This window comes from Myxine glutinosa, chromosome 6 (assembly GCF_964187855.1).
Source record: "Myxine glutinosa chromosome 6, kmMyxGlut1.1, whole genome shotgun sequence".
Classification (NCBI taxonomy): Eukaryota; Metazoa; Chordata; class Myxini; order Myxiniformes; family Myxinidae; genus Myxine; species Myxine glutinosa.
The window spans coordinates 119,978,708-119,999,053 of NC_136266.1; the positions used below are offsets into that span (position 1 = coordinate 119,978,708).

The following is a 20,346-nucleotide window of genomic DNA, read 5'->3' on the forward strand; positions in this document are numbered from 1 at the left end:
AAACAAACACACAGCAGTTCAAAATGATGGCAACATGATGCCAATTCCATTTCCTAATGATGGAGCTCTTGGAAACTTTCAATACTCTAGGAATTGTTCTATAACCTTTCCCCCCAGCTCTATCATCCACCATGAATTTGAGATCCTTGATTTTGGTTTATAGGGGGTGCTGCATAGCTGCTGCCACCTTTTACCATACTTTAATGTTTGTCGTGTAGTGTCTTGTTTAGTTGCGGAGGGGCTGGCGCTGCTTTGCGGTCCTGCTGCCCTCGTCATGTTACCTTTCTGGAGAGTGTGCTGTTGTGGTTCGCACAGTGGCATGGCAATCCTACCCGGTTTCATTGGTGTGAAGGCCGTGGCATACTGAGCGGCAGTGGTGTGAATGCCGCAGCAAACTGAGCGACGGTGGTGTGCCGGCCGATTAACAAATCATTTTATTTTCTTTTATTTCTCCCTGTGTCTATAATCGAGTCTGCGTGGAGGGTCCCTCACCTTAGCCTATTACTATTAGTTTTTACCTCAACATTTTTATTGTGCTTACATTATTTTCATTAAATCATTAGTTCTTGATTTTCAATTTCTTGTCTTGTTTCGTTTCTTTGTTTGTGGGTTCGAATTAACCCAGTGTCGGCCATCCGATGAGGTAAGACTTCGAACCTTCCCGCACGCATGAAAAGATAATCCCGCCAAGTTCGAAATACGCCTCAGAGTTAAAGCTCGTTTCGGTCATTCGTCCTCTTGGGGTGACAGGGACGTGACAATATTAAGGTTATTACAAAACAATATTCATCTTACTATAATTCACCAAATGTCCGTCCGTCTGACTGTCTGTCTGTCCGTCTGTCCGTCCATCCATCCGTTCGAAGGTACCGCAAAAACGGCTGAACCGATCGCAACGATATTTTGGGTAGGTAATCCTGGGATCCCCTTGAGTAAAATAGGCTATATTGTTTTTCCAATTTCAGCTTTGGCGTCCAGCATTTTCAGGTTTGGACTCCCGCATAACGTTATTTTCCTGGGTGCTGCACAAACGGCTGCAACGATCGCTGCACAGCTGCTCTGATGGGCTGCACCGATCGGACTCGGGGACCTTGGACAAAGACCTTTTATAAGGACATGGGTTGAATCCCTGCTTGAGAGAATGCCAACCCCCTCTCCGCCATCACGGTCGTCTCTACAACTTACAATCCCACGAGATATGCGGAAAGGACGACCCAAAACCAATTATCTTCTTTTTGATTTGTATATAAACATCATTAAAAGTAAATAATGACCTTGGCCAAAGTTCAAACGACGTGAGTTTAATCTGTACATGAGAGAATTCCACATAGCTATTTGGGTGGTGTATAAGCTAACAGATCACTGTCTCCATCGATCTTGCCAAGGCCATAACACCTATCGGCTCAAAATCCTTTTAACTGTTGACTAGGTAGTTTTTACAATGAAGGAAACACGTATGGAGAGGACATATGACATCGCAATTGTGAATGTGACAGCTCTGAGGCGTCTTTCACTTCGCATCAAATTATTCATTACATTCATTCATTCATTGAATGATCATTACTAAAGCGCGGCGTTACGCGCGCTGCTTGTGAGCAAGGAGGAAGCGGACAAGCGGTAACATATAAACGTCTTTATTGTAAGAGCACACTGTAACACTGAACTGCTCCGGGCTGGTCGCCCGGTGTATATCATGAGGCCACGCCTACCCCTCGGGCGTGGCCACCGCCCACTTGGTGCGTGGAATGATGTCACCACGCCAGTGGGCTTTTGTGTCCGCCACACGCGCCCCCCCAGAATTCCCGCGCACCTGGAGGGCCAGTTTGCGGGGCAGACGAATGACCCGGCCGAAGCGCCCCCTGGCGATCGGCGGCGTCCGGGGTGCAGGGATGCCAGGTGGGATGCCCCTGGCTGCCCCTGGGATGGGTGCAGGACCGGGGGGCGGCGTGGCGGCGGGGCTGGGCGGTGCCGGGGGTCCGCCCGCAGGAGGGCGGCCCCGACGTGGGGGTCGGGCCACTGGCGGTGGATGGTCCACATCGAGGTGGGCCGGCTTGAGGCGGTCTACCGAAACGCGGTCAGGAGTACCGCCGATGTCCAAGGTGAAGTGCTTCACCCCGGTCTCCAGCACGCGGAAAGGCCCGTCGTACGGGGGCCGCAGTGGTGTCCGATGGGCATCGTGGCGGACGAAGACGTACTCCGCCGTGCGAAGCTCCGGGGCGACGTGCGTCGGTGGGTGCCCGTGGCATGCCGTTGGCACCGGGGCGAACCTCTGGGCGGTCTCTTGCAGAGCGGAGCGCTGCTGTGCCGCGGACCATGGTGCCGTGGAGTCGGGGAGGAACTCGCCCGGCACCCGCAGCGGTTGCCCGATGACCAACTCCGCCGCGGATGCGCGCAGGTCCTCCTTGGGCGCCGTCCGGAGGCCCAGCAGGACCCAGGGGAGCCTGTCGACCCAGCCGCCGTCGCGGAGGGTGGCCCGGAGCGCGGCCTTCAATGAGGGGTGAAATCGCTCACACAGGCCGTTAGCCTGGGGGTGGTAGGCCGTGGTTCGGTGCAGCCGGACCCCGAGCCCCTGCGCAACCGCCCCCCAGAGCTCCGAGGTGAACTGGGGGCCGCGGTCGGATGAGATGTCTGAGGGGGCGCCGAACCGGGCGACCCAGGTGGCGATGAAAGCCTGCGCGACATCGGCCGCCGTTGTCGACGCCAAGGGCACGGCCTCCGGCCACCGGGTGGTGCGGTCCACCATGGTGAGGACGTAGGTGAAACCCCGCGAGGGGGGCAGAGGTCCCACCAGGTCCACGTGGACGTGGTCAAACCGGCGTTCCGGCACCGTGAACGGGGCCAACGGGGCCTGGGTGTGCCGGTGCACCTTGGCGCGCTGGCACGCGAGGCACGTCCTGGCCCAGCCACGGACGGCCTTCCGGAGGCCATGCCAGACGAACTTGTCGGCGATCAGCCTTTGGGAGGCCCTCGCGCCCGGGTGGGACAGGCCGTGGATGGCGTCAAACACCTGGCGCTGCCAGCCCGTGGGCACGATGGGGCGAGGACGCCCGAGGGAGACGTCGCACAAGAGGGCCGTGCCCGCGCCGTCGAACGGCACCTCGGTGACGCGGAGGCCCGTGACGGCGGTCCGCAAGGCCTGGACGTCGGGGTCAGCGGCCTGGTCCGCTGCCATCCGGGCATAGTCGATGCCGAGGTGGACTGCGTGGGCGACGGCCCGGGCAAGGCAATCCGCCACCGGGTTGTCCTTCCCCGCGACGTGCTGGATGTCCGTCGTGTACTCGGACACGGCCGAGAGGTGACGCTGCTGCCGGGCCGACCACGGCTCGGTGACCTTGCCCATCGCGAAGATCAGCGGCTTGTGGTCGACGAAGGCAGTGAACGCACGGCCCTCGAGCAGATGGCGGAAGTGCCTGACCGCCAAGTGAAGTCCGAGCAACTCGCGGTCGAAGGTACTGTAACGGCGTTCGGGCGGGCGAAGCTGCCGGCTAAAGAACGCCAGCGGTTGCCAAGCTCCACGCACCCATTGCTCGTGCACCGCGCCCACCGCGTAGTCTGAGGCATCGGTGGTGAGGGCGATCGGTGCATCGGGCGCCGGGTGCGCGAGCATGGTGGCGTTAGCCAAGGCGAGCTTCGCGCCCGTGAACGCCGTGTCCATCTGCTCGGTCCAGGTAACGTCGCCTTTGCCCGGCTTACCTCGGAGAGCTTCGTGCAGGGGGCGCAGGAGCTGGGCGATACGGGGCAGGAACCGATGGTAAAAGTTCACCATGCCCAGGAACTCCTGCAGCCCTCTGATCGTGCGGGGGCGCGGAAACCCCTTCACCGCCTCCACCTTGGCCGGCAGGGGGACGGCTCCGTGCCTGGTGACACGGTGCCCCAGAAAATCGATTGTGGCGGCGCCGAACCGGCACTTTGCGGGGTTCACAATCAGGCCATGCTGGCCCAGGCGTTCGAAGAGCGTGCGGAGGTGGCGTAGGTGCTCTTCGCGGGACGCGCTGGCGACGAGGATATCGTCCAGGTAGACGTAGACAAAATCCAAGTCGCGCAGGACGCTGTCCATCAGTCGCTGGAACGCCTGAGCCGCATTCTTCAGACCGAAGGGCATGCGCAGGAACTCGAAGAGTCCGAATGGCGTGATGACCGCCGTCTTCGGGACGTCCTCCGGCCTGACGGGGACCTGATGGTAGCCGCGTATGAGGTCCACCTTCGAGAAGAAGGACCTGCCCGCCAAACGGGCGGAAAAGTCCTGAATGTGGGGGACGGGGTAGCGGTCGGGAGTCGTGGCGTCATTGAGACGGCGATAGTCCCCGCACGGTCGCCATCCCCCGCCGGGCTTCGGCACGATGTGCAGCGGCGACGCCCAAGCGCTCTCTGAGCGCCGAACGATGCCGAGTCGCTCCAGGGTAGCGAACGCCGCTTTTGCCACCGCCAGCTTCGTCGGCTCGAGGCGGCGTGCCCGGGCGTAGACGGGTGGCCCGACGGTGGGGATGTGATGGGCCACCCCGTGCTTGACGGCCCCCACCGAGAAGGTGGGCCGCGTGAGGGCCGGGAAGCCGGCGAGGAGGCGGGTGAATGCGTCCGCTGCCGGAAGCGTACAGACCAACGTGGCCGGAACCGAATCGTTCGGCAAGCCGCTTGGCAAGCCGCTCGTTGAGCTGGGAAACGCACAAGCGAGCGAGCTGAACGTCTCGGCCTGGACAAGCCGTCTGCGCTTGACGTCGACCAGGAGCCCATTAGCGCACAGGAAGTCCGCGCCAAGCAGTGCCATGGGCACGTCGGCGGTGACGAACGTCCATCGGAAAACCTGCCCTCCAAACCGCAGAGAGAGGCAGCGTTTTCCGTATGTACGGATGGGCGTCCCGTTCGCGGCAAGCAGCGCGGGGCCCCCACCCGCGGCGTGCTTGTCTGACGTGCCGGCGGGAATGACACTCACCTGCGCTCCCATGTCGCACAGGTAACGGCGCCCGGAGAAGGTGTCCGTTATGAACAGCAGGCTGCTCGAACGGCCGGCGCTCATCGCCACCATTGAGCGCCGGCCCGGGCGTTTCCCGACCCGTTGAAGGAGCACGGCGGATGACACCGCCGAGCTTCGTGGCCGAACTTGGCGTGGAACCAGCACCAGGTGGTGGAGCTGGAGGAGCGTGGCTGGCTCCGCCAGGCCGGTGGAGTTGGCGGGTTTCCCCGCGGTGGCGGTTTTCGCCGCGGCGGTGGGCGGGGCGTGGCGGCGTTCACGAGGTGCGTATCAGCATGCTGCTGAACATCAGCATGCTGTAGAAGCTGATGCTGTGGAACATGCTGTTGAACATCAGCGTCGAGGGCCGTGACGGCCACGCCGACGCTCGCCCGCGTGTCCGAAGCGGCGAAGTACCTGTCCGCCTCGGCTGCCAATGCTCGGGGTTCCGTTAGCTCGGTCCCGGCCAACGCGAGGCGAACCTGCGCTGGAAGTTGGCGCCGGAAAAGCGCCCGGAATAGCGAATCGGGGGCTTCGTCGCCCAACAGCGACAGCATATGGTCCATTCGGACCGACGGGCGCGTCTCACCAAGCTCGGGGAGATCCAGGAGGCGGTCGGCCCGTGCGTCGTCCGTGAGGCCGAACGTGGCTAGGAGTAGCCGCTTGAGTGCCTCGTACTTGTGGCCGTCCGGTGGGTGGCGAAGGACGGACACAACTCGAGCGGCCGTGCCGGGCCCGAGGGAGGCGACAACATGGCAGTAGCGCAGGTCGTCGTTGGTGAGGCGCCGAAGCTGAAATTGGGCTTCGGCTTGAACGAACCAGACTTCGGCCTGGGCCTCCCAAAATTCGGGAAGTTTAATCGCCATTGCCTTGTCGTTGGCCATTGCAATGGCGTCGTGTTCAGAAGGATCGCTACGGCAGATCCAACGTCGAGGGTCACCAGTAAAGCGCGGCGTTACGCGCGCTGCTTGTGAGCAAGGAGGAAGCGGACAAGCGGTAACATATAAACGTCTTTATTGTAAGAGCACACTAACACTGAACTGCTCCGGGCTGGTCGCCCAGTGTATATCATGAGGCCACGCCTACCCCTCGGGCGTGGCCACCGCCCACTTGGTGCGTGGAATGATGTCACCACGCCAGTGGGCTTTTGTGTCCGCCACATTACGCTCATTCTTATGCTCATTAAACATTAAACGTTCATTAAATGATTACGAAAATAAAAACGAAAAACATTACGAAATTACGTTCACACCGTCACATCAAACACTACCATGAACACAAACATCGTCACAACATCGTTACAATGAAAACATCGTCACAAACGTTATGTTACGTAATTCAAACCGTGAACACATTGACTATTGGAGAGCCCATTGCCCAAATTTGAAACACAATGGAATAATATTTACCGACATGAACAGTGATGTGGCTTTTATTGAAATTCTACAAATACTGTTTAGATTTTGATGATTTGCATTTGATATGATTTAACGGATATTTATATAAATCGTTTAAAATAAAAAAGCCTTCAATTTCTGATATTTTGCCTTTTCATTTGGGCCTCCCAATTGAAGCCCTGCCCATAGGGCGGGCACCGTTGCCAGTACTAATAATATCCCGTCTCCCCAACGTCTCCTCCTTGGCCAAATGCTGTGTTAACAAGTATAAACAGCTTATCATGCCGTTTTTGTGGGAGCATTCCCTACCAGAAGTAAAAACATTATAACCACACACGTATGATTACCTTTTCAAACAGTCACTCATGCTGTTTAACACTAAACTGAAAGGGAGAAAACCCAGGGTTTGTTCAGTTACCAAGGAGCTAGCTAGTGCTTGCCAGGGTGGCCGTTCCTTATCAATGGTTTTGAATGGATTGTTTTCTCGAATTATTAAGCCACTTGGCAAGAGTTCTACAATAAATTTGGTAACTCATGAACACACAACTGATGTTAATATTTCGTTTTTTGCAACTAAAATGGCCGCCAGTCGGCTATCTTTGATCGCATCGTGAAACAAAATGATGTGCATATGTATACCGTCATGTATTGTCTTTGTGCCAAGTATGAAAAAAAAATCGGTCTATAAATCTCCGAGATATGGTTGTGGATGCAGGGACAGATGGACGAGACCAAATCCATAAGCCCCCGTTTTGGACCGAGTCCAACGGGGACTAATAATATTGCAATCCTTAAGCGTAATTGCCACTTTTTCACCTCCCACATTGGATATCTGATGTGCCCTGGCGAGTACACATCAAACCTGTTGGTTTATTTGAGGGGAAGTGTCATGTGATGTCATATTGACATGATAGATGTCATAGTTGTCTTGCTTGGTTTCACTGTTGGCTGGCTGGTTTGTCAATGAAGAGTCCAAATCTCATCATTGCTCTGTACTGATTCAGCCATTAAATCTGTTCTCTTCAGGTAGGCTATGAGCCGAGGGGTCGACCATGCTCAATCAGAGGGAGGATGGCTAACAGTTATTTTTGGCAAGGCCAAGGTCCCTAGTGCTGAAAAAAATGTGATAGCAGTGTGAAACTCTTAGCCGTATCTGTGTTATCATCACATTTGTCAGATCACCCATTTATCGCTTTTCGGGTCATTTTTCCCGCTTAAGATTTAGGGGGTGGGGTTAGTTTTTTGGCTCTCAAATAATATCACGTGTATATATCAGCTAGTGTGGTATATCAGGTAAAAGGTTATTGAATTACCTTTCAAATGATGTATAGAAAGTGCACGCCGCACGCGCAGCCCCTCCAAATATTGCCAAGGATCTGGAGAAAGCATGGGAAGTCGGACACAAGTGCAACACAAACTTCAAGATTGAGCGACTTGAGAGCAACCCACCAATCAAGAAATTCCACGACCCTTTGCAACTGAACAAGCTGAAGACTTTCAGCAACCTCACTAAGAAGAAGGAATGCAGAAGCAATGGCAGGGCAGTAATTCTTCAAGCAGACAGAGCTCTATTTGGTAGAATTATCGTGATGGCACAGGGCCGAGATCTTCACATGGCAGAGGTGCCATCTCATCCTCTAGGTCCCTTGCCATGGGCCCTGGCGACACCCGAAGGCCTTCTACGGAAAACCAACAAAGCTGCCCTAGCCACGGCCTTGCAAAGGACTGTGACCCCGGCTGAAAGGATACCCGACAATTCGGCAACAATTATTGACGGCATGCTCCTTATACAGAAGGTGGCAGGTGATCAAACTACATTTGCCGAAGTGGCCATGATTGTCCTATCCATGGCCCTGAAGGATGGATGCAGTAGCCAGAGGATCGATGTCGTCTTTGACACCTACAAGGAGACTTCCATCAAAAACAGCGAACGGTTAACCAGGGGGGAAGAACTTGGACTTGAGCTGAAAAACATCACGGCATCTCAAATTGTAAGGCAATGGCGCAAGTTTCTCAGCTATGTTGGGAACAAGTCAAGTCTTATCATGTTCCTGGTCGAAGAGTGGAAGAAACCAGAGTACATCAGACGCCTACAGGGAAAGGTTCTCTTTGTAACATGCGATGACAAGTGTTATCAGATCACATCTGATGCTAGCCAAGAAGTAGTGGCCCTGGAAAGCACACACGAGGAAGCAGATGGTCGTCTGTTCTTGCATGCTGCCCATGCTGCCGCACATGGATACCAGTCTGTGCTTATTAGCTCAGATGACACCGACGTACTTGTCATTGGCTTGGCATTTCATACCAAGATTCATGCCAAGTTGTTTCAGAAATGTGGCACCAAAGCAAGGGCTAAAATCCTAGACATAGGGAAAATAGGAAAGTCAGTTGGCACAAATGTATGTCAGGCCCTAATTGGAATGCATGCCTATACCGGATGCGACACAGTCAGCACGTTCGCTGGACGAGGAAAACTGACTGCACTAAAACTCATCAGAACCAACAAAGATGTGCAGGATGCATGTACACAGCTGGGAGAGGACTGGGACGTCAGTGAGGAACTGATGGATAAATTGGAGAACTTCACTTGTCTCATGTACGCACCGAAGTCGGGGACAGTGAAGGTGAATGACTTGAGATATCACCTGTTCTGTGCCAAGAGGGGAGAGATCGACAGTCACCAGCTACCTCCGTGCAAAGACTGCTTAACCAAACATGCACAGCGAGCCAACTATCAAGCCGCTATTTGGAAGAGGAGTCTCAAGATGGATCCAGCAGTACCGAGTCCAATCGGGAAAGGATGGCACTGGGATACCCAGGATGGTCGCGTGCAGTTGGCAGTCGACTGGATGCAAGGACAGCCCACACCACAGGCGGTTCTGGATTTACTGGCATGCACCTGTTCGAAAAGATGCACACTACCCATGTGTGTCTGCATGGCCAGTGGTTTGAAGTGCACAGACATGTGCAAACTCACCACATGTGACAACCAGAGAGTGTATGGTGAGAGTGATGACAGTTCGGCAGAAGACGATGAAGAAGACGACGACGATGACGAGGATAACTTCTGAATTGTAGAACTGTATGGAGAAAGATCATGTACACATGTGTAACAAATATGGTGTACGCTGAATTGATAACTCATGTACTTTATGGTATGATGTCTATAAATATATGTTGCTTAAATAGAAAGTACATTGTTTTCCTTTGGTTTACTTTATGTATAGCTGGTAATATAAGAGAACCATACAACACTACAAGACTAAAAACGTTTGCATGAATATGATGTAAATTATCTCGCCAAGTTAGGGTACATCAGGATACATACATATACATGGAGTAGGTTAATCATCACATGCATCATACGTCTGTGGTATATTCAAGAACACCACATACAGTTTGGTCATAATGCCTTCATATTTTTAGAATTAGACATTTCTGACACCAATTTCAGTACTTTTTGGCCTATATATGGCTGACATCCCAATATTATATATACTATTTTTTGACCAATAATGGTATACAAACTATATACATGCTGTCGGTCAAAAATCGTAAAATGTAAATCAATATATCATAAGAGCGGAAAGATATACATTTATGGATTTTAGGTCATGGTTACAGCAACTACTGTATATTGGATTTTCTCATCTTTATCAAGGTGTATGAGATTTAAGGCCCAAATTTGACTTTAATCATACTGTGTGTTTCTCAAATTCAAAAATTCATTTAATATCCGCCAAACTGAATTTTTGCCTAATTTTGTTTTCATTGGGGATTTTGTGATAAATTTTTGAGGGTTGGCGGAAATAATTATGTTTTAATGATCATAAAGAGGTTACTATATATCACACAGGCACTTTCTATACATCATGTGAAAGATAATTCAATTACCTTTCACCTGGTATACAACACTAACTGATACATATAGGAGATATTATTTGAAAGCCCCAAAACGAACCCTACCCCCTAAATCTTAGGCGGAAAAATTACCGAAAGCGTTATTGGGGTGGTCTGACAAATGTGATAACACAGATACGGCTAAGAGTTTCACACTGCTATCACATTTTTTTCAGCACTAGGGTCCCTGGCCTTGCCAAAAATAACTGTTAGCCATCCTCCCTCTGATTGAGCATAATGTCGAAAATTTGAGGGTCTGGCTCATAGCCTAAGGTACATGTTGATCCTTTGCCTTTGATGTCTATGCTGTTCATGGACATGTAACGGGCTCCACTTCGCTGTTCTGTACTGGCATCCTCTTAAAACTATTCAGATCGGTCACAATTGGGACTCATCATTCCTTCCACGTTTTCTGGTGTTTTTAACAAAGAAACGAAAGGTTGCTGATTAGTGATCAAGTGGTCTATACTACATTGAATTTACATTCAAAGCGAATCTCTGTTCAGAGAGGGGAAGTAGAATTCCAGGTTGCACCTCATACCTGTCACCCATGGACCAACATTATTGACAAGCACCACAAAAAGCTGGATTTTAAAGGTATTTTTACACCGATATTTTTACTGGCCAACCAAAATATGGTTACGTTTGTGGGGGTATACATGAAATACATCATAGAAAAGTTCAGAATGTGTAGCTTTTAGTATGGACCGTGTGACGCGAAGAAAAATAAACCCATCTCGATGTACATGAGCAGGGTAAATGTTCAGGTTAAGAGTGTTTGCATGTTGCCATAAGGAGGGTGGTTTTGTGCTAATTAATTATTTGGCATATGGTTAATAATCCCCAGTATGTATTGCCTCCCTGTGATTTTCCCGAATGTTCTTATAAACTCAGCTGGCCAGGCAATGGACTCATTCGCTCACAACGTCGCCAGGGCCAACAGACCCAGCACATTTGCCAATCGGCAAGTAAACCCCGAACTCATCCAAACATTCCCGAACAGATATTAGACTCCGCCCCCAATGACTCGTAACGAGAAGGCCATGCTACGGCCTTCGTGATTGTTGGAGGCAGTCGCATTTCTCCTCTTCTAGTCCTGGCATTTGTTGGAGGCAGTCACATTTCTCCTCTTCTGGTCCTGGCGTTTGTTGGAGGCAGTTGCATTTCTCCTCTTCTGGTTCTGGCATTTGTTGGAGGTATTCACATTTCTCTTCTGATCCTGGGATTCATAGCGGACGGTCATACTTGCCTCTCTCTCCTTTGTTCTGGTTTGGTCGCGGGTGGTGGCGCATCTTTGGCTTGTGTGCTTGTGGGGAAGAGACTGAACAATAAATATGCCAGGGCTTTGGGACTTTTGCAACATTGGAGGAGGGGATGTTGGTTGACGGTAGTGCTCTTTGGAGACGGAGGAGGTTGCGAGCGAAACAAATAAGGATCCTGCCTGCTTGCCACACGCCGGCAGCTTGCTACGGGCATGGTTCCGCGCCATCTTGTGCGCTTCCCACGCGGTGACTCTGGTTCGACGACAACCAAGCCCTACCAGCCATTTGGGGATGCAAAGCTAAGTGCCGGCTGGCTTGAAACGAAACATCATTTATTTTTACTTTTATTTTCCCCTTGTTTGTATACGAGTCTGAGTGGAGACGTCTCAAATTAGTAAAATAGTTTTTACCTCACATTCATTTTAATTGCTTGCATTATTTTCATTAAATAATTATTTGTTGACTTTCAATTTCTTGTCTTGTTTCGTTTCTTTGTTTTGTGGTTTCGGATTAACCCCGTGTGTTCCCGATTAGATAAGGCTTCGGGCCTTTCCCGTGCGCACCAAAGACAATTCCACCAAGGTTCGAAATACGCTTTGGAGTCAAAGCTCGTTTCGGCTGTTCGTTTGAGGCCGGTCTTCATCAGCCACAGACATGACAATACCAACTTAGAACCTTTTACTGGTCGGTGGTTGTTTTTACTGGCTTTGGACCAGCACTAAATATATTTTCCTTTATAATTAAAAAAAACCCATTTAACAACACAATACTCATTAAATCTTCGGTTTTTTATTTTATGTTGCTTGTTATGCAGTTTCTGGAGATGATGTCATTAAATATGAAGACAAAGGTGAATTACTGGGAAAAAAAACCCCCATCATCGTCGCTTGTGCAGCCCACACAACTGCTTTAGCCACAGCCACATGAGAACCATCCACGTTAAAAGGAAAGCTTCAATGATGACGATAATTAACTTAATTAGAAAATGCACCAGAGCGGAGAATATGTTTTTCCCTCCAAACGAGGTCTAAACCACGTCGATTATAAATCAGGAAAACCATAATTTGGTTCTACGGGGGTTTTCAATTAAAGTATTCACAACCCTTGACTTTTTCACATTTTGTTGTGTTACAGCCTGATTTTAAAGTGGATTAAATTGAGATTTTTTTGTGACTATTCTACACATAATATCCCATAATGGCAAAGTGGAATAAAAAAAAAAAAATACAGTATTTACAAAATAATTTAAAATGAAATGCAGAAATATCTAATTACCTCCGCCACCAAAGGTGGATGGAGGTTATGTTTTCACCCCTGTCTGTCTCTGTCCGTTTGTGAACAAGGTATCTCAAAGAGTTGTGGATGGATTTGGACTAAATTTAGCAGAGATGTAGCATTTGTGACAAGAACGAAATGATTAGATTTTGGTAAAGATCCGGATTCTGATCCGGCTAGTAGAATTTTTAAAGTGATTCTTCACCATTGGGAGATAGGGCCAAAACGATACATAGCAGGATATCTCAAAATTGTGGACGGATTTGGATGAAACTTGGTAGACTGGTTGGGTGTCTGACAAGGACAAATAGATTCGATTCTGGTGAAGATCTGCATATGGATTCGGATATGAGAATTATTTAATTTTTTTTAATGATTCTTCACCATTGGAAAATAGGGACAAAAACGATACAAAGCAGGATATGTTAAAAAATTATGGACGGATTTAGACGAAACTTGTTGGACAGGTAGTGAGTGTGACAAGGAAAAATCAATTTAATTTTGGTGAAGATCTGGATCCGGATCCAGCTAGTAGAATTTTCTAAGTGATTCTTCACCATTGAGTGATATGGCCAAAAATGATATATAGCAGGATTTCTCAAAAGGTTATGGACAGGTTTGGATGAAACTTGGTGGAGACGTTGTGTGTTTGAAAAGGACTAATCGTTTCGATTTTGGTGAAGATCTGAATATGGATTCGGATACAATAATTATTTAATCCTTAAGTGATTCTTCACCATTGAGAGATCGGGTGAAAAGCGATATATAACATGATATTTAAAAAAGTTATGGTCGAGTTATGAATAAACTTGGTGGTCGAGTTGGTTAGGTGACAAGAACAAGCCGATTAGATTTGGTTCAGGTCCGAATCCAGATCGGGCCTATCAGTGGGATACAAAACATAAACTGTTCACCAGGCGGAGGTATGCTCTCTATTGCCGTTCTAGTTTACATAAGTATTCAACCCCCTGAGTCAATACTTCGTATAAGTGTCTTTGGCAATGATTACAGATTCGAGTCTTCTTGGGTATCTCTGTCTCAGCTTTGCACATCTGGATGTGGGAAGTTTCTCCCATTCTTCCTTGCAGATTTGGTGAAGCTCTGTCAAGTTGAATGACGAGCGTCGGTGAAAAGCAGTCTTCAAGTCTTTCCACATATTCTCGATTGGATTCAAGTCTAGGCTTTGGCTGGGCCACTCAAGGACTTTCATGTTCTTGTTCTGAAGCCATTCCAGTGTTGTTTTGGCTGTATGGTTGGGGTCATTGGCCTATTGGAACATAAATCTTCACCGCAGCCTAAGGTCTTTGGCACCATGATGCAGATTCTCCTCAAGGATTTGCCTGTATTTGGCCTCATTCATTGGTCAATCTGTCATTACAAGTCTCCCAGTCCCTGCCACTGAATAGCATCTGCATAGCATGATGCTGCCACCACCATTCTTCATGGTAGGGATGGTGTCGGATGGGTGATGAGCTGTGCTCGGTTTCCATCAGACGTACTTTGCATTCAAGCCAAAGAGTTTAATTTTCGTCTGATTAGACCACAGAATATTTTGCTTCATGCTGTCAGACATACCCAAGAAGACTCGAAGTCTTTCGCGTGCCTTTTTGCAAACTCTGGATGTGCTGTCATTTGCCTTTTTCTCAGGAATGGCTTCCATCTGACCACTCTCTCATAAAGCATAGATTTGTGAAGTGCTGCAGAGACTGTTTTCTTCCGGCAGGTTCTCTCATCTCAGCCAAGGAACTCTGTAGTTCTGCCAGAGTGGTCATTGGGTTCTTGGTCACCTCCCTGACCAAGGTTCTTCTTGCCCAATTACTCAGTTTGCTCAGACTCCCAGCTCTAGGAAGAGTCTAGGTAGTTCCATATTATTTCCATTTTCTAGTGATGGAGCTCACTCTGTTCTTGGGAACTTTCAACTCTCTAGAAATTGTTTTACACCTTTCCCCAGATCTATGCCTCCTCACAATTCTATCTCGGAGTTCTACGGATAGTTCCTTGTACTTCATGGTAAAGTTTCTGCTCTGACATGCACTGTCAACTGTGGGACCTTATATACATAGAAAGGTGTGTTTCTTTCTAAATCATGTCCAATCAATTGTATTGGCCACAGGTGGACTCCAATCAAGTTGTAGAGTGATTTCCAGGATGATCAAAAGAAATTGGATGCACCTGAGCTCAATTTGGAGTGTCAAAGCAAAAGGGTCGAATACTTATTGACTCAAGACATTTCAGCTTTCCATTTTTAATTAATTTGTAAAAGGTTCTATCTAAATAATTCCACTTTGACATTATGGGGTATTATATGTACATTAGTGACAAAAATCTCAATTTAACCCATTATAAATTGAAGCTACAACACAATAAAATGTGAAAAAGCTAAGGGATGTGAATACTTTCTGAAGGCACCGTATCTGAATGAGTTTACGTGAAAATGGAGGGCATGAATTGACACGAAGACTTCCAAAATATGAATTGACATGCAGGCACAACAACGAATCGAAGAGCCCACACACACACAAAACAACACAGAACCAGGTGAGATTTTTTTTAAAAGGCCGGCCGGATGTCCCAGACTGGATGTCAGGTTTGGTTTGGATAGTAGGCGGGCAGGCAGTTCGTGTGGACAGACCCATTGAAGACTTTCTCAAAGCCCGTATCCCAGTGGAGACTTTTTCAGGGAACAGAGAGGAGACCTTTATATATCCTCCTCACTCTCAAGGTGGCGATACCAGTGCTCAAACGAACCAACTGTGCGACCCCACACATAGCAACAGCATCGTTGCCCAAGGTACAATGCAGATTCTGGAACTATGGGCGTTGATGGCATCAGTCCAATGGTGAGTCGCCTTAGTTGCTGCCAATCAGAGGCAGCCATAGGGGAGGGCCCGACTCCCCCATTTAGACATCAGTGCTTCCTTCTTTTTCCTCAGTGTGCATGAGGAAAGGAGAGGGAGGGAAGGAATGCTGTGGCATTGACATTGGGAATGCCTGGAGCACCTTCCCTTTGCCCGGCTTCCACCCGATTAGACAGGAGACACGTGGCAGACATCATTAATCTTTCTAGCAGTGAAAGGTTGCAAAGCAATCTCCCAGCAGTGAACAAACAGGAGGACTTATCCATATCCACGTCCTTATTACATACACAAGTTTCCAAAACTAACACGGACGTCTATACCTGATTGTAAGTATCGACCCCCTCAACATCCCCCACCCCCATAAACATAACAATATGAAATGGTAATGGAAGAGTCATGATTAGTTTGTTATTGACATTGCTGATACCAGCAAAAGAAAACAATTTTAATCATAATTCATTGTTTATAAGAAGAGCTGTCAAAAAGGTTTTCTTCTTTTTAAAAAACGAAACTTTCTTTCAGAGTCAGGAACATGAATTATATTCCAATGCCATTTGCAATCTCACCCACAGTTGGGAAAAGGATGTGAGACAATGGGTGGAAATTACTTCGAAAAAAAAAGACTAATCTGGGCCAAGTTTGGATTCATAGTTAGGAGAAAACTTTGAGGGAAAAACCTAAGGTACTGCCTTACCCGCACACTCCCACCCCCATTTAAACAATACAAAACCTGTCAGTCTGTGTGTTTGTACAGATGTCTGTCCCCCTTCATAAGAGTAGGTTTCAAAAGTCAATCTTTTAACATGAGTGTGCGTTCAATGCAGTCTAATTTTGAGGATAAAACAAACTCGAAAAACATTTTCCATAAAAGAGTAATTATGTCTCTTCTATTGGAATTGTAGATGGCGGCTTGCAAACCAAGCCTCAAGGGCGGTGTACAGAAGCGTTTTTTTTATTATAACAATAAATCCAAGGAGCAGGGAGGTGAAATTCACTGCACATGATGTGCAATGCGTACAGAGTAAAACGAGTGTTCATTTAAATCCGTAGGATATCTAATAAATTAGTCTGAGACATGCAACAGGTGCGTTAATCTCTATCCCCTCCTCTCATCTGTCCATGACATCCATGACATCCATGACATATATGGTCTCCAAGGGCAGCACTAGATTCATAACGACACAGTTTAGGTTTAATTTCATACATTTTCAATTTCCACTTACATCGCCTTCTGCTTTATTCTTGCTCATCCGTGCGAGCGACGTCCCATACCGGAGAGCTTCGTACACAGGGTCCAGCTTATGGCTTGACGCTGAGGAATGAATGCAAACATTCAGAGGTGAGCCATGAAAACACCTGAGAACTTTAATCTGAGTGCAAAGTGAAAATACAAGTGTCTTGGTCTCAAATGGGCACAAAAAAAGCCAAGATAGATCCATCGCAAAGGTTTTATTGTCTTCTCATTAGATACCTGTGAATTCAGTTACATAATACACCGGTGGTCCATAGACAATTGCCTTTGCTCACCAAGGGGCATGACTTCCTTGATACACGCATATTGGCCGTTTAGAAGCATTGGAGAGCTGTAATGGCGGCGGAATCCCTGGGGCTGTCGGTACACAGGAGAAGATCAGCCACATCACTGATTATCAATTTACTCAATGCAATTCGCTTGCAGGATGCACACGACTGACTAAACATCAATAATCCCACTCACAATGTCCCACCCCTTACCGTTATTGCATAAAAGCTGTGAAATCGAGTGCGCAAACTGGGTCACAGTGGGCGGACTTTCATTAAGGCCGATGGAAAATACAGTCGACAACTGTCATCTCCAGAGCAATGAGTCAGTGCTGTGATATTACTTGCTGGACAAATTCATGAAGCACGATAGCAGCTTTTCTTTTTTACCTTCTTGTCAAATTCCACACTCGCTTTTTGCCTTTATGCATCAGAAATTGCATGGCACTTTCCTCCGCTGCTGTATTGAGCCGGAGCAAATTTGCAGCAGGTGTTTTGACTCATCAGGGGAGAAAATATTCCGGCTGTGTGAAGGCAGTTGCAGTTTAGAGTGAAAATTCAATTCATGTGCAATCAGTTGACCCTGGAAGTTAAATGAGCCAAAGAAACTTTAATCTTAAATCAAAATAACATCCAATTTTTCTCGATTTGTTCTACATCATTGATGCGCAACACCTTTCCCGCAACACCACCCTGCATGTGTGGCACCAGGATAACAGTATATACTTATGTTGGCAATCAAACCCAGACCACACACCTTAACCTCCCTCCCACAGATCTCCCGATGTCCCTGCTCTCAAATGTTGCACTTGTGTGCTTCCCTCTCTCTCCCCATCTTGTCTCCCGCTCCCTTTATTTCGTCTTATGTGTCCGTTTGGTTTTTTTTTGTCACTAATGTTAGCTCTTACACGAGCCTCGATCTTGTATACAAAAAAAAAAAAGAGAAAGAATGGAGGAGAGAGAGAGAACTCTTTTGTTTTATGCAGATTCGAGGTTTGTGGAAGACCTAGAACATGGAGAACAGGACACTACATATCATAACAAAAAGAACAGTGGGAATAGGGGCTGAGTAATCAACAGCAGGGTTATGGGATGAAATACAGAGAGACTTGGAGGGACAAGGGACATTGGGAAGAATGAGAGCAACGGAAGGACACACCGATACTTTCATGGCGGTTAGGATAGTCCTCAACATTCAGTTGAGATAATCTACACTTTGAGGTGTGTAGTCTGTGCTTGATTCCTTGTCCGAGTATAAACTGGTATTATGGTGCTTCACAGGCAAGGTGCTGCACCAGTGAGTATCCCGTTCTTTAGAGGGAATGCTAACCAGACTGTCCCATGCATTTACGAGCATTTATTACCCTGCGCTCGCCAAGCGCTCCACCTGTAGAATTTCAGTGATAATTATGACGTCATAGGTCACGTGGTACAGGCGCCATCTTGGAAAAAATTCGCACCTCTATATCTCTGAAGCCACTCCATGGAAAAAATTGAAACATGGCTCATTGTCAAGCACTCCCCATGGGGAATAACATATGTTAATGATGATGTCATCGGTGCCTTCATTATGACGTCATAATTTGACAAGTAACATTATACAACGCTTCATCCGATCAGTCTGAATTTCTTTTTCTCTGCAACTCTTGGTCTGATCAACACAACATTTTCACCATAGGAGCACCTCCTCCTGTAGAATATTTTAATGATAATTATGACGTCATAGGTCATGTGGTACAGGCACCATCTTGGAAAAACCGAAAAACGTTGCACCCCTATATATCCGATACCGCTCCATGGAAAAAATTGAAACATGGCTCATTGTAAAGAACTCTGCATGGGGAATAAGTGCCGTTAACGATGACGTCATTGGTGCCTTAATTATGATGTCATAATTCGACAAGGACAACGCTTAGTCTGATCAGTTTGAAATTTCTTGAGCGTGATCTATGCAACAAAGTAAACAATAAAAATTCAACAATAACCTGAAATTGGGAAAAAATGAATGTTCATGGCATCATAGTCAGTCTAATTTGTCACAGTGACTCTCCTAATTCAATCATTCCGACGACTCATAGAGAAAAGGCAACAAATAGACTTCAGAGGTTGTAGTTGAAAAACATCACCATGCTCACCATCTTTCCCATGCATGGCTGCTGGTTCATGAAGTTCTCACATTTGTGATGCAAAGTAGCTTTACATACTTTACATCGAAGTCCGATCTTGCTCAGTCCACCTGATACCAACACAAGGCATTCCATTTACACGCGTTGCTGATTAAATTGTAGCAAATGCAGGATATACATACAGATACAGGCACTCTCAACTTCAACAAAGTAAACAAATTCATGTATCTTTATATAACACCAGAATAATTGTGAGAATTACATTTTCCCCAAAAGTTTTCAAAAACAACCTTGTAGGTGATATAACAAAATCTATTTTGAACTCTAAGATATAGTTGTTGTTGTTTTTTTTAAAACCTCCCCCTATACCTACAGGATACGTGGGGAGGCTTATAGCACTTGTCGGGTTTGTTTCTACAATTACTGTCCCCAATTTTAATGATACTCCAGAGTTTATTAGACCCCCTAGGAATATTAAACCACTATTTTTTTTCTTTGTTCCTTCACTTCCAATTTTCAAACCGTATCAATTTCCGAGCTGTATCTCATATCTGGCTGGGATTTTTGGAATAATATTTTTCATCAATAATAAATATAGAAAGTATGTGGGGTTGAGGTGATTTTTGACCTAGATCTCATTTTAACCATAAGCCTTGTGTTGGCTTAGCGGTTAGGGTGCCGGCTTGGGATCCTAGGATCCTGGGTTCGAATCCCGGTCAATTGCTGAATTAACGCTAGGGGTTGACTCAGCCTGTCATCCTTCTGAGGTCGGCAAATTGAGTACCAGCTCACAGGTAATTCACTGTGTGTTGCAAGAACGTGACAAACAGGGTTGGTGGCAGGAAGGGCATCCAGCTGTAAAACATTGCTTCCAAAAGGGGACCAAGGTGCCCCAAAAAAGGGGTACCCTTGCTCTGCAGGGAAAAAATTCCTCTAAAGGTGGTTCTTTTAACATTTTCACCATACCTCGACTAGGGTTTGTCCGATCGGAATTAAATTGCCTTCACGAGATATCTTAGAGCAAGATGCATTTATATGCTTCATTTACATCATACCCCA

The 20,346-nt window shown here is 47.6% G+C and overlaps 1 protein-coding gene across 2 annotated transcripts in view; it reads right to left on the bottom strand.

Moving 5' to 3' along the window:
• LOC137430238 (SH3 and cysteine-rich domain-containing protein) overlaps positions 1 to 20,346 on the bottom strand; it is a 120,824-nt gene that overhangs the window by 49,092 nt on the left and 51,386 nt on the right. For both annotated transcript variants that reach the window (XM_068120946.2, XM_068120944.2), the window contains exons 4-6: positions 19,297 to 19,397; positions 17,168 to 17,249; positions 16,864 to 16,952 (exon numbers count right to left, since the gene is read on the bottom strand). In XM_068120946.2, the coding sequence (XP_067977047.1) occupies positions 16,864 to 16,952; positions 17,168 to 17,249; positions 19,297 to 19,397 (272 nt within the window). The remainder of the gene's footprint in view (positions 1 to 16,863; positions 16,953 to 17,167; positions 17,250 to 19,296; positions 19,398 to 20,346) is intronic.